General features: G+C 40.4%; 1 protein-coding gene across 1 annotated transcript in view; it reads right to left on the bottom strand.

The window, feature by feature from the left end:
- The window catches only part of chchd6.L (coiled-coil-helix-coiled-coil-helix domain containing 6 L homeolog), a 237,715-nt gene that overhangs the window by 61,338 nt on the left and 161,582 nt on the right, over positions 1-14,795 (bottom strand). The window contains exon 8 of the mRNA XM_041590832.1: positions 11,415-11,550. Within this exon, the coding sequence (XP_041446766.1) occupies positions 11,415-11,550 (136 nt within the window). The remainder of the gene's footprint in view (positions 1-11,414; positions 11,551-14,795) is intronic.

The raw sequence follows: 14,795 nt of genomic DNA on the forward strand, positions 1-14,795 counted from the left end.
TGACTCACCCGATGATTGTACTACTCTGGTATTAACCCCTTCAGCCACTATGCTAAGGAGGGAGTTAACGTAGCCCTGCTGATCAGTGGCTGCACAGGAGGAACGCAAGAGCAGCAAGACTCTGGCGGATATTGGCTGTGGCTGTTACAAGCCATTTGTCTTGGGTAATCCCATTGTGGGTTTGGGAAGAGAGTAATAAAGATATATGGGTCAAGTGAAGATATACTGCAGAGAACTTCACAATAACATTAAGAGACAGAAAGTGAACCTCACTAATTGATGTTGGCAAGGTCCAGGCAGCCGGAATGAGATCACTGGCACAGAGGAGAATATTCTATGCTCTGATAAAGGGCAGATATATATGTGCTGATAACCTGTTCCCTGCCGGAGGCCTCCACAAAGCCCAAGCAAGGGCAACCTGTAACTATCCCTTTGGAAACCAGTGGCACAGAGATATAATGCATTAACTGCAAGGGAACCTTTCATACTTCTGGGGAACCTAGAGGGGCTCTAATTCCCTATAAGATGGAGAACCCTGGACATTACATCCACTTGTCCACCACTCTAAAGCTATATCAACTGGATAAGTGTTCCATAAGAATGGACCCCGCCAGGGGTGTATCTACAGATGAAGCAGACCCTGCAGGGGGGGCCAGGAGGTGTAGGGGCCCAATGAGGCCCTAATTCATAAGCAATATCAATAAATATTGAGGAAAAAGCAAATGAATGGAGCACCAGAGACACCAGTATAAAAGTTAAAAACCTCACATCAGAAGCTGCAGCGGGGAGCCATGAAACGCGTCAAGCGGGCAGCCAGAACGGAGGTGTTGCTGCTATAATTGGGTTTTTAATGGCTACTAAATAAATCTCTACATTTTTAACTTTTATACTGGCGTCTCTGGTGCTCCATTCATTTGCTTCTTCTTGGATATATACCGGCCGCATGGGATAGCGGTGGAATGTGCAGCACGTAGAGCCAGCAGTCCGGTAAGTGCACCCACTGAACATTTTTGTGCAGGACTTTGTTCAATAAATATTGGTAATACAGGTCAACCTCTAGACATATTGGGGGTCTGAAAAAACAATTTGCTGTGGGACCCTGTAATATCTAGTTACAGTTACTGGACCCCGCCCATTTAAATAGGTTTAGGGTTGCCCAATAACATCAGCAGGTTAAATGAAACAGACTCCAAATTCTTCCTGTGCCTGGCAGCTCCATCATATACAGCTGTGCTCTGCTTGTGGCAGCCTAGATAGTGCATCTCCCGCTATCTCACACAGCACATGGAGCACAAACATTTGTCTTACTCTCCCTGCTTGGAGATGCCATTAATATCTTGTCAGCCAATGCGGGTTTTTTAATTCCACAGTACTTCCTGTGCGTTCACTTTCTGGGAGTATTTAATAAAACTATGGATTTCAGGGATATCCAACCTTTTGTTTGCTACAGGGTACTGTTACATATATATATATATATATATATATATATATATATATATATATATATATATATATATATATATATATATATATATATATATATATATATAGATATATATATATATATATATATAGATATATATATATATCTATATAGATATAGATATATATCTATATATATCTATATATATATATATATATCTATATATATATATATATATATATATATATATATATATATATATATATAAAAATACTTGCCGTCACTGCACTCACCACTCATTAGCGTCAAGGCTGGGTGCTAACCAAAAATTTATAAAGTCCAGTAGATGAAAGCACTCACAGCTCCATTGTAAAGATAAAGTTTAAAAAGTTCCTTTATTGAACCCACATCAGATCAACGCGTTTCAACCCCCACAGGGCCGTCATCAGGATCGGCCCTGTGGGGGTTGAAACGCGTTGATCTGATGTGGGTTCAATAAAGGAACTTTTTAAACTTTATCTTTACAATGGAGCTGTGAGTGCTTTCATCTACTGGACTATATATATATATATATATATATATATATATATATATATATATATATATATATATATATAGAGTTCATCAAAGAATCTGGATGCACACTGGGATTTTTAGAAAAATAAAAACGTAACCTTTATTTAATACATTGTTAAATGAAAACAGGCTAAAGGACCCCCTCTTGTAAAATATAAGAATATTATAAGTTACCGAGGAGTTCCATGACCATATAAAAGCACAAGGCCGAAGGTCAGGTATTTTTATACAGGTCATGGAACTCCGAGGTAACTTCAAATATCCTCATATTTTGCAACAGGCGGTACTTTATTTATTATAATACACAAGTTTCAGTGAGTCATGTGACAGAAATGACATCACTAAGCTCCGATTATAACCGATGACATCACTAAGCACCGTTCATAATGATATAGTTTACAGGATATTCATGGCTCTATATATATATATATATATATAATTCTTTCAAAAGAACTGCACTCACAGGACTTTTACGAAAGTGGAAAAATTGTATTGTTCAGTTTCTTATTCAATGTTTTGGCCCCAAACTTGAGCCGTGGATGGCTCAAGTTTGGGGCCGAAACATTGAACAATGAATTTTTCCACTTTTTTAAAAGTTCTGTGAGTGCAGTTTTTTTTTAAAGAATTAATATGAAACCAATAACTTGCACCTAGGCATAGGCTTGTTGTTCACTGAGTGTGCCAGGCTGTTTTTGTTTACTAGATATATATATTTATATATATCTATATATATATATATATATATATATATATATATATATATATATATATCTATATCTATATCTATATCTATATCTATAGATAGATAGATAGATAGATAGATAGATAGATAGATAGATAGTAGATAGATAGATAGATAGATAGATAGATAGATAGATATAGTAAACAAATATATATATACCTTATGTGGTGTGCCCTAGGGTATAGGACTGTTGTTACTATATAGCAGTGATCCCAACCAGTGGCTTCTGAGTAACTTGTTGCTTCCCAACCCATTGGTTGTTGCTCTCAGTGGCCACAAAGCAGGGGCTTATTTTTGAATTCCAGGCTTGAAGACAAGTTTTGGTTGCATAAAAACCAGGTGTACTGACAAACAGAGTCTCCTGTAGTCTGCCGGTCCATATAGGGGCTACCGAATGGCCAATCACAACCTTTTTTTGTCATTCCCAGGGATTTTTCTTCATGTGTGATTTTTCTTCTTGTGTTGCTCCCCAACTCTTTTTACATTTAAATGTGGCTCATGGGTAAAAAAAGGTTGGACAATGTAATCTTCTTGCTAACGGGTGAGACAATCATTGACAATCAGTCCTAAACACTTCCACAGTTAAGAATTATGTTGCAAAGGGAGATAATTAGCCAATAGCTGTACATTTTCATGTGACCAGCCAGGCCTAATACAACCTTGTCCATTATAATTAGGATTGGTCAAAGTTAGAAGGAAAGCTGGACACTTATGGAAGCTGTCTCACTCGGAGCTAGAAAAGGTTTCCATATTCCAAAGCGTGCTGCCTTCTGTTAACCAAACACATGGGTGTGAGAAGAGCGCCCCCAGCTGTATGTTAGCAGCGAGTGACACTCCTGTTTCCATGTCATTAAATTCCTCTAGCACCTGAGGGGAGGCAACAGTGGGGCTAATTAGTTGCTGCATTGAGAGATGAGGGGGATTATTTACAGGGTGTGTGGGTGGATTATGTTCTGTGCTGTCATGGGTTCAAACAACTCATTGCTGTACAACGTAAGCCCCACAGGCAATGGAGATCTCAGCATCTCTATTTTCAAGGTGGCCATAGATATTAAGATTTGTAAAAGATCTTTTCATTATCGTAGGACCTGAAACGATCATTTAAAAGCATGATCAGCAAAACAGACCATTTCAAGCAATAGGGAACTGCAAACAATCGGACAATGGATACATTTCATGTGACTGATGTAAATTTTTTAATCTGATCGATCGCGTTTCTGACCAGTGTCGGACGAAAATCGTTACATGCATGATCATTCAGTGCCCACTAACCTCACCATAATTTGATAGATTTGTCGGATCACTGAAAATCTTTGAAAAAAACGTCTATGGCCACCTTTACTTCTCTTGCTTAAAGGAGAAACAAACCCTAACCCCCTACCCTACATAGACCCACCTCGCTCCTCTCCCCAGCCTAGCTGCTACCCCGGGCAAATGCACCTACGTCTCTACTTACCCCTCCATGCAGTTTCTGTCCAGAAGATTCACGGGCACCATCTAGGGTTGCCCCCCTTTTACCAAAAAAATTCCGGCTGGTGGGGTCGGGTACAAAAAGGGGCGTGGCTTGACATCAAAGGGGCGTTGCGTGACATCAAAGGGGCGGGGCCACTGCACGGCCAGGACAAGAACCGAAGGACAAGGTAAGTTTACAGGGGATTGGGGGCTGGCCGAGGGTGGTCTTTTTAAGGGTATTACAAATTTACCAGCAGCTACATTGCCGGTAAATTTGTAATACCGGCCCCGGCTTGGCAGGTGTTTTACCGGCTATGCCGGTAAAATACTGGCCGGGTGGCAACCCTAGCGCCATCTTCAGTCACTTCGTTAATCTTCGGAATGAGATCGTCGCTTCAACAATTTTCACGAGTTTGGACGCATGCACAGTTGTTGAGGAACAGAAAATTGCTCCAACTGCACATGTGCCGATACGCTAGGGTTGCCATCTGGCAGGTATTATACCGGCCTGGCCAGTAAAAATGATGGTTGATCCCAATGTTATTAATAGGGAAAAAATATAAAAACTGTATATAGGAAGACCGGTATTTTTTACCAGAAAAGGTGGCAACCCTACGTTACACCAGTCTCATTCCGAAGATTACCGAAGAGAAGAAGATGGTGCCTGTGAACTCTGCTGGACTGAATCTGCACGGAGGGGTAAGTAAAGACTTAGGGGCATCTGCCCGGGGCAGCAGCTAGACTGGGGGGGAGAAGAGAGGAGGGGTCTACGTAGGATATGGGGGTAGGGTTTTTTTAACTTTAGGGTTTAGTTCTCCTTTAAGAGACCAACTGACTCACTAATACAGGGGAAAAGCTCACACACTTCTTTGACACATTCAGCACCATGGAGAGCTCATAAGAAGCAAATATATTGCTTAAAGTGGAACTATCGCAAAAATGAAAATTTAATTAAAGTTTCCTCATACTGAAATAATAAACTATCTAAATACAATCAATTAAATATTCTGCATCATTTCTGAAATAAAGTGTATATTCACTATCCCTCTCTCAGCATCTGTTTCTCTTCATTCTCTCTTCCTGCAGCAGTTGGGTGTCAGATATTCATTGACAGTTAGATCCAATATATATTATAGGGGGGCTCCTAGCAGATGAATTAGAGCTCACTCAAATAATTGATTCCAGGACAAACAAAATCTAACAAAATAACTGCCTTTTGCACAAATTCTGCATGTAGAGAGACATGATGTCTGGTGATTTTAATAGAGTGAGCTCTAATACATCTTCTAGGCAAAAGAAGCCTCCCTGTAAGATATATTGGATCTAACTGTCAATGATTATCTGGCACCCAACTGCTGCATGAAGACAGAATAAAGAGAAACAGATGCTGAGAGAGGAATAGTGAAAGATAAACTTGATTATTTCAGAAATGGTACAGAATATTTAATTGATTATATGTAGAAACTTATTTCAGTATGATGCCACTTATATTAAATGTTCATTTTTGCAATAGTTCCCCTTTAACCACAGTACCTCCTGTTTGGTCCATAGGGTTTACTGTGACTGGCACCCCATGTACAGACAGGAGCACCCCTCATATTTAGGGAACATTTGTCCTTAGCATGTACTGCTAAATCATGAACCAAACCAGCTTAGGTGACCTTTGTTCTTCCAGCTTGCAAAGAACTACAGCTCCCAGCATTCCCCCCACTCCGCTGATGGAGGGAACCATATTTCTGCAGCAGCTGAACCCTGCTGCAACACTTAATGGAGGGGCCAGGCTGGAATGTGCAGATAAACAAAGGTATACAGCAAACAACATCCGCGCCCCATGTAGACTGACAAGGCGGTACAGTAAAATATAATATTACTTATATGTGCTGAGAGCCCAGTGGACAGAAACGCTCCCGAAATATAGTAGAGATGTTCTTTGTAAATGAATGTTACAAGAGTCATGATTAAAAAGACACGCAGTGACCTTCTCGGTAAACAACAAGCAGAGTGGGAGAAAAAGCAAACGAATTCCCACCAGGGCTGCCAGGCAGCGCCGGCTCTAACAGAAGCTGACAATTTTCTCATCTCATTTTGTCTGCCTTTCTATAGGGAGTGTTACTGGCAGCTGGTCTCACGCAAGACTTTAATCAGGAATACGGCTTCTCTGGACATGCTAATGGGAATGAGAGAATCTCTGCCTCACACATCAGCCTCAATAAAAAGAGCTGACTTTTAGTGCAAGCCGACAACACAGCAATTTATAACCCCTTTATTGCCAGGACGCAGGGGTTGTGTTACAGTATTACAGGAGATGGTAAGAACTAATGTATAGGGAACAATATTCCCCTGATGAAAAATACAAGGAGATCACAAGTCATATAGGAGTGCTTTTATATAAGTCGATTTGCAATGAGACATGACATTCCCATATAACGGATGATATCACTAGGTGCTGTTTATAAATATATCATTTACAGGTTATTCAAGGCTCATCTGTATAGGATCTATAAGTTGCCTCCTTATCCCACCTGGATTTAACTCCCAGAATCCCTGACTTTGATATATTAATTGATAATGTAACTCAAGCAAGGACGACATGGTGCCCTGTAGGTGCTGCTGAACTACATCTACCAACATCCCACCTAGCCTTTGGAGGGATAGGGGGCCTGTAGGTTCTAAGGCCTAAAATAATAGTGACAGTTCCCTGGAGGGCTGCATAAATAATCCCATCTTGTGGCTGGCATGTCTGGGCCCACCAGGGCTGCCCCAACAAGGGCCCAACACCCTAGACACAGAGGCTCCCAAACTGGTGTAAATCCTCCAGCCCAGCCCCCTCCCAACCAGTCGAGCCAGGAACTTACTTTTACTTGCGGGTGCCTCAGTCAACGTTGGCCACAGCCGCAGGGCAAGCTTTGGGTCTGGGGTGGTGTTTTTTTCCCAGTGCCCTAGCGGCTCAGTCTGATGCTGCTTGGTCCACTCAACTTTATGATATAGTTTGTATTTCTAAATTACACTGTTTGCACTGCAACTAATTCACTCTACAATAAAAAAAATTAATTCCTGAACCCGCAAGTGTATTTTTTTTATTTATAATATTGGTGTGTAGGTGCATCTCAGGTCATTTTGCCTGGTCATGTGTCATGTGCTTTCAGAAAGAGGCAGCACTTTAGGATGGAACTGCTTTCTGGCAGGCTGTTGTTTCTCCTACTCAATGTAACTGAATGTTACTATTGAGTGTTGTTCTTATATCTACCAGGCAGCTGTTATCTTATGTCAAGGAGCTGCTATCTGGTTACCTTCCCATTGTTCTGTTGTTAGGCTGCTGGGGGGGGTGATATCACTCCAACTTGCAGTACAGCAGTAAAGAGTGATTGAAGTTTATCAGAGCACAAGTCACATGACAGGGGGTAACTGGGAAACTGACAATATGTCTAAAGGTGGCCATAGATGCAAAGATCTGCTCGTTTGGCAACATCGCCAAACGAGCGGATCTTTCCCCGATATGCCATTAACAAACATGGCTATATCGGGTGTAATCTGATTGTTCGGCCGCATGGCCGAACGATCCGATTACGATGTGCCCTGGGTTCCGGCGGGATCGGTCGGGTCAAAATCAAACCTGACCGATCGACCAAACGACTGATCTCCGCCGGACGAAAGAAGTCGGGACACGCCACACACGATCCGAAAATCGTACGAATCCTCGATTCGTACGATCGGATCTGTGTGTCTATGGCCACCTTAACCCCATGTCAGATTTCAAAATTAAATATAAAAAAATCTGTTTGCTCTTTTGAGAAATGGATTTCAGTTCAGAATTCTGCTGGAGCTGCACTATTAACTGATGCTTTTTGAAATAAACATTTTTTTCCCATGACAGTATCCCTTTAAGTCATGAATGATTGCAGCTTCAGCAGTTAATGTAGATAGATATACAAACAGAGAGAGAGAGAGAGAGAGAGAGAGAGAGAGAGAGAGAGAGAGAGAGAGAGAGAGAGAGAGAGAGAGAGAGATAATAGACAGATGATAGATAGATAGATAATTAGATAGAGGGAGGGAGGGAGGGAGAGAGAGAGAGAGAGAGAGAGAGAGACAGAGACAGAGAGAGAGAGAAAGAGAGAGAGAGAGAGAAGATTAGAGAGAGAGAGAGAGAGAGAGAGAGAGAGAGAGAGAGAGAGATGATAGATAGATAGATAGATAGATAGATAGATAGATAGATAGATAGATAGATAGATAGATAGATAGATAGATAGATAGATAGATAGATAGATAGATAGATAATTAGATAGAGGGAGGGAGGGAGGGAGAGAGAGAGAGAGAGAGAGAGAGAGAGAGAGAGAGAGAGAGAGAGAGAGAGAGAGAGAGAGAGAGACAGAGACAGAGAGAGAGAGAAAGAGAGAGAGAGAGAGATGATTAGAGAGAGAGAAAGAGAGAGAGAGAGAGATGATTAGAGAGAGAGAGAGAGAGAGAGAGAGAGAGAGAGAGAGAGAGATGATAGATAGATAGATAGATAGATAGATGATAGATAGATAGATTTATCTATCTATTTATCTAGAGATATTTCTTTATGCCCCCAGACCATCTTCCTGGTTTTATACAATTTTCCCCCCAGTCTGTAGGATTGCTGGAATAATTTCATGAACATAAAATAATGATAGAGACATGTTCTTGTCCAACTCCCTATTGGCTGTCGACCAATAACTGAGAAGGCAATATTCTATTTTAGAAGCCGGTGATATCATAGCAGGTAGATTTAGCTCTGAACAGAACAGTGCCAATGAGCTGATGCCAATGAGCTGATGCCAATGAGCTGATGGATGCTATAAACAGGCCAGAGACATGACTGATGAATGCCCCGTGCCCGGCAGACTTTCTAAGTGCAGCATTTCCTATGATTTGCAGCTGCTTCAATTTAAGATAGACGCCCACTAGATATACAGCTGTCTTCAATAAAGACGTTAGGTGCAGCAAACATTGATTTTGCCAGTAGATAACAAGCTTTTAAATGGCATTGGACATGCTGCTGATGTAAAATACTTTGGCTCATTTTCCCCAGTATACAAAGTAACACAGCAATTTAGACTGACAAAATGCATGCATGCTTCCATCAAGTTCAACCTTTTTCCGTATGAGGAAGGGGCGTATATACTTGATTCTGTAGGGTATACAGGTACCGGATCCGTTATCTGGAAATCCATTATCCAGAAAGCTCGAATTACAGAAAGTTTGTCTCCCATAGACTCCATCATAATCAATAATCCAAATGTTTCAAAAAGATTTCCTTTTTCTCTGTAATAATAAAACAATACCTTGTACTTGATCCCAACTAAGATATAATTAATCCTCATTGGAGGCAACACCTGGTATGAAGGTATGAAGATGAAGGTCCTTGAAGGTTTGGGAAATGGGGGGCCCTAAAAAAGACTATGATACAGTTAAATATGCTTTGCTAAAATTCGTATTTGATCTCAACCCATTGGAAAATGCATCTGTATATATATATATATATATATATATATATATATATATATATATATATATATATATATATATATATATATATAGTCCTCCAAGAAGCCAGCACTCTCGAAAAATAGTTTTCAAACGCCCTGGGTGCAGTATCGACAGTTTCGATCTCCACATGCACAAATAAGATCTGCACTCACAGGACTTATGGAAATTATAGAAAATTTATTGCAAGAGTCTAACGTTTCGACCTCATCCGAGGTCTTTTTCAAAGTAACAAATACTAACACACAAATGCTTTAAATACCTAGATTGGCGGGAAAAACAGGTTCTTGGCCAATTAAAGATGACGTGTCCACCTCATCATTAAAGCACGACAAATATACATATCCCAGACAACATAATAATTATAAAATCATTACACAAAAGTAAATTACAGTATAACAAAACCCACACTCTAATACAATGTTAAAAACAATTAAAACCAAATATTCAGTAACATTATATATCACTTCCCAATTTGTTACCATAATTGTTACATAGCTGTTACTTGTTACGAAAAATATCAGTTTGAAGGAGAGTGGAAGGTCTGTTCAGGGGTTCCCTCTACAATTGTAATTTGATGTTACTATTCTAATATCTTAAACTGGATAATAGCGCAGTGGTTCTGTATAAAACATTCTAATAGCCGTCATATAACCCATCTCTCTACCGCTCAGTGTCATCATAGCCCAGGTGCTCGCCCACCTTCAGAGATTTATTGTCAGGACATGGAAAATGTGCTTATCATAAATATACTCATTATTAATTAGTATGCACTAATGGGTCAGTCCATACCAAATAAGAGGACATATGTTTATTCAAACCTAGTGACCTGTATCTATATAACCCGATATTCAGGCATGTACTAACTATACATGTGTATCCGACTGTATCTATCTATTACACCAACGATCCTCCGTGTAAACCCATACTGGGATTACAAAATAAATAAATAATAAATAAAATATCATTGTGCAGTTAAACATCTTTTCATAGATGTGAATGCCCCAAATCTTATAATATAATCAATAATACTCCTCAGTGTATATATATATATATATATATATATATATATATATACACATATGGGACCTGTTATCCAGAATGCTCGGGACCTGGGGGTTTCCGGATAACAGATCTTTCCGTAATTTGGTTCTTCATGTCTTAAGTCTACTAGAAATTCATTTAAACATTAAATAAACCCAATAGGCTGGTTTTGCTTCCAATAAGCATTAATGATGTCTTAGTTTGGATCAAGTAAAAGCTACTGTTTTATTATTACGGAGAAAAAGGAAATCATTTTTAAAAATTTGGATTATTTGGATAAATATGTCTATGGGAGACAGCCATACCGTAATTTGGAGCTTTCTGGATATCGAGTTTCCGGATAAGGGATCCTATAACTGTATATATATATATATACAGTATTTAGTTAATCCAGTCCATAGTAACTCTTCTATTGGTTTTACTGTGTATGCCTGACCTGCTTTACTGCACAGACTCTCTAGTGACAGAGCCCTGGTATTTATGACCTTTGCAGAGTAGACTCAGCTTCTCAAGTCCATAGAAGGAAAATAGTTATTATATTCACTCAATTTCCCATGGAAAAGAATCAGAGAATCGATCCTGCGCGCTTGTGAATCAAAGGCAACCCTTCCAGCTGAATTACACCTCTCTAAGGACGCTCGGCAGTGACAGTTGCCTGTGCCGCAATATTACCTTTTGTGCCGCGCTCACACACTTCTGATACTCCTTGGCCAGATCGCTGCAGTTCAGCCTCTCCTGTTTATTTTCAGCGTAACATTTCAGGATATTAGATTGCAGGTCCATACATACTGGGTCGTAGCTTCTCTGCCTACAAATGGGTTATTAAAAACAATCTAGTTATAGCTTAAAATGTTACTTTTATAAAATATTTCCATTTCATTTTTATGCATTTGTGATTTTCGGACAACTTTGGAATGAATGTTCTGATAAAACATACAAAAGGGGCTGCACACACTTAAATCAAAAAATGTTTAAAGGGGTTGTTCACCTTTAAATTAACTTTTAGTATGATGTAGAGAGTGATATTCTGAGACAATTTGCCATTGGTTTTCATTTTTTATTATTTGTGGTTTTTGCGTTATTTAGCTTTTTATCCAGCAGCTCTTCAATTAGCATTCTAACGTAACTCGGGTCCAGATTACCCTAGCAACCATGCATTGATTTGAATAAGAGACTGGAATATGAATAGGAGAGGCCTGAATAGAAGGATCAGTAATAAAAAGTAACAATAACAATACATTTGTAGCCTTACAGAGCATTTGTTTTTTTAGAAGGGAGTCAGCGACGTCCATTTGAAAGTTGCAAAGAGTCAGAAGAAAAAGGCAAATAACTATAAAACTATAAAAAATACATAATGAAAACCAATTGAAAAGTTGATTAGAATTGGCCGTTCTATAACAAAATAAAAGTTACCTTGAAGGTGAACCACCCCTTTAACTCACTTATTCAACCATTACCACCTTAACATTTTGGTGTCAGACTGGCCCACTAGTATACCAGGAGAAATTCTAATGGGCCCTCCACCCTTGGTCCATGTAACTGGTGTGTGGCGCTGGGGAGGGAGGCATCAGTGGTGGAGGCAGGGAAGGGTGATTGATAGTAGCAGGGCCCTGGAGGTCAGTTCCTTTGGTGGGCCCGTCCAGTCCAACACCGAGAAGTATCTACCACTCTTCATCAGATGGAGACAATCAATGGTAATGGCTGAATAAATAGGTTAAGAACATGCAACTTTTGAGCAGTCATTGCCAGCAATTCATGGAGTGGCACCACACAAGAGGCTTGCACAAGTTAGTGTTGCCTTGATTGTCTATAATGTTCTACTGATATATCCTCTACATGGAGTGTTTGGACTACTGTTCCTGTGTAGGCCATTGGGGCTCAAATTGCCTCTAATCCCCGTTTGTGAACCTTGACTCCCCCCAAATGTTACTGGACTACATCTCCCAGCATCTGTTCATTATGGGGCAGATTTATTAAGGTTCAAGTTTTGTTTTCCACGAAAATTCGAGTTTTCAAGATTTTTTTTTATAAAAATCTTGAATGTTCGAGATTTATTATACCCCGCCCCTGGAAATAGCTCTAAAACCGGTCAGGGTCATGTAGGAGTCAATGACAGAGGCCCCTGGGACAATTTGAGGCTGTTAATAGCCTGTTTTTTTTCAGAAGGTTTTGCCTGAAAACTCGAATGATTTGAGCGATTCGAGTTTACTTTCACCAAAAACTCACTTGAACTCGCAGAATCAGGTTTTTGATGACAGTGTCCCTTTAACAGCTCAACTATGGAGTTACAGGGTTCTGACAACAGCAGTTATGTGGGGCATAAGAAATTCCTTTAACAAAGGCTCGGCTGAGATTGCGCCGCAGACTCCATTTAGAAACGATAAAATTAAAGAGCAGTTGCCTCAAATTTTACAAGGTCTCTTTTCTGCCAGTTCATTTTACTCATAGTAATGATTGTCATCTGCAAATTCCCACGCTAAATAAATCATTGTGCCGGTGAGGCTTTCTGCTGAGGTACAGAAATAATTCACATTGCTCTTTTCCCTTATCAACTCAGCGCCGGAGCAAAGGTGAACTGGCAACTTAAATCCCCCGGGAATGGATTTTTTTTTTCTTTTCTGCTCAATAAAGGTTATTACACGTACTGGAGTCTTGGTTTATTAATTGGGTTTTTATGGCTCCAGCAAAAGGGAAAATATGTCAGTGACGTAACCTATATATATAGGCACCAGATTGGACTCTGACAGGCAAAAGACCAAAGTCAGGACTGCGCTCTGAATGGATGTTTTGTGCTGCTGCAGTCATTCTAAATACAGAAAAGTTCTGGCACTTATAAATATGGTACAGATCAGGGCTTTCCAGGCCCGGATTTGTGGAAAGGCCACCTAGGCCCGGGCCTAGGGCGGCAGGATTTTAGGGGGGCGGCATGCTGTCCAACCACACCCACATTGGTTCAAAAACACTAGGGATGCACAGGAGATACAATCATTTTTTAAATTTCCTGTGTGCAATCCCCATTGCTCCAGTCCAGATAATGACAATTTGCACAAATAAAGGGGAGGGGACAGGGGCGAGGAATTGCAGTGGTCCTAGGGGCCGGCCTTGGGGTTGTCCAACTGGAGTCCCACGGCAGTATGAGGCCCTCCATAGGATTTTTTTTTTTGCTCTAGAGCTCCACGGACTCAATTGTATGACATCATTGTATGACATCATCAGTTTAATATAATCTGACCCATGAACATGCTGTATAAGAGTGAATCAGCCCACTAGACATAATAAATTGGACAGCACTGCTACAGATCAAACAACACAATACATATTGTAGAATTCACCTTTCAGAAATATCAAGTCTTCCTTTAATCAACAGGGGAAGACCTAAAATACACGTCTTCTCAATAATATAACGTTTCCCTTTTAACAGGCATGGGTCTTCTTAGATTTGCTCAACATCATGAGATTTTGTGGTTCCTGTACTAGATCTAGTGACCTGCAGCAAGTAGGGTTGCCACCTTTTCTGGAAAAAAATTCCAGCCTTCCTCTATATTTACTTTTTTCCCCAAAACATTGAGACCAGCCATCATTTTTACCTGCTAGGCCGGTAAAATACCGGCCAGGTGGTAACCCTAGCAGCAGGTCAGGTACCCTCTGGAACTAGTGATGTGGAGGTCAGCTTTTTACTGACCCACACCCAACCCTAACTGGACAGCTCACAATCTGAACCCTACCAAATGGCAGGTAGCCGCATGGGGATTTTGCAGGGCAGAAATGTTACAGGCAGGGGTAGGATTTGGCCCACAACCTGTCCTTGACCCACCAAAGATGGGCTGAGCCAGCACAAAGCCACAGGACCTGCAAAGTGGACAGGTTTTGGGTGAAAAGTCCCTGATTCTATGACTGTGCTGGCGGTTCCCTGCCTGGGCACCAAGGTAAAGTGCAGTAACTAATCCTCTACCATCCCCAAAGGAATTTCCCTCCTGAATTTGTTTGTTGCCTCATGACGTCACTTCCTGATCACTAGTCTGATGGCTCCTCGTCAGCAAGAAAATGAGCCCA

Source organism: Xenopus laevis, chromosome 4L, assembly GCF_017654675.1.
Source record: "Xenopus laevis strain J_2021 chromosome 4L, Xenopus_laevis_v10.1, whole genome shotgun sequence".
NCBI classification, from domain to species: Eukaryota; Metazoa; Chordata; class Amphibia; order Anura; family Pipidae; genus Xenopus; species Xenopus laevis.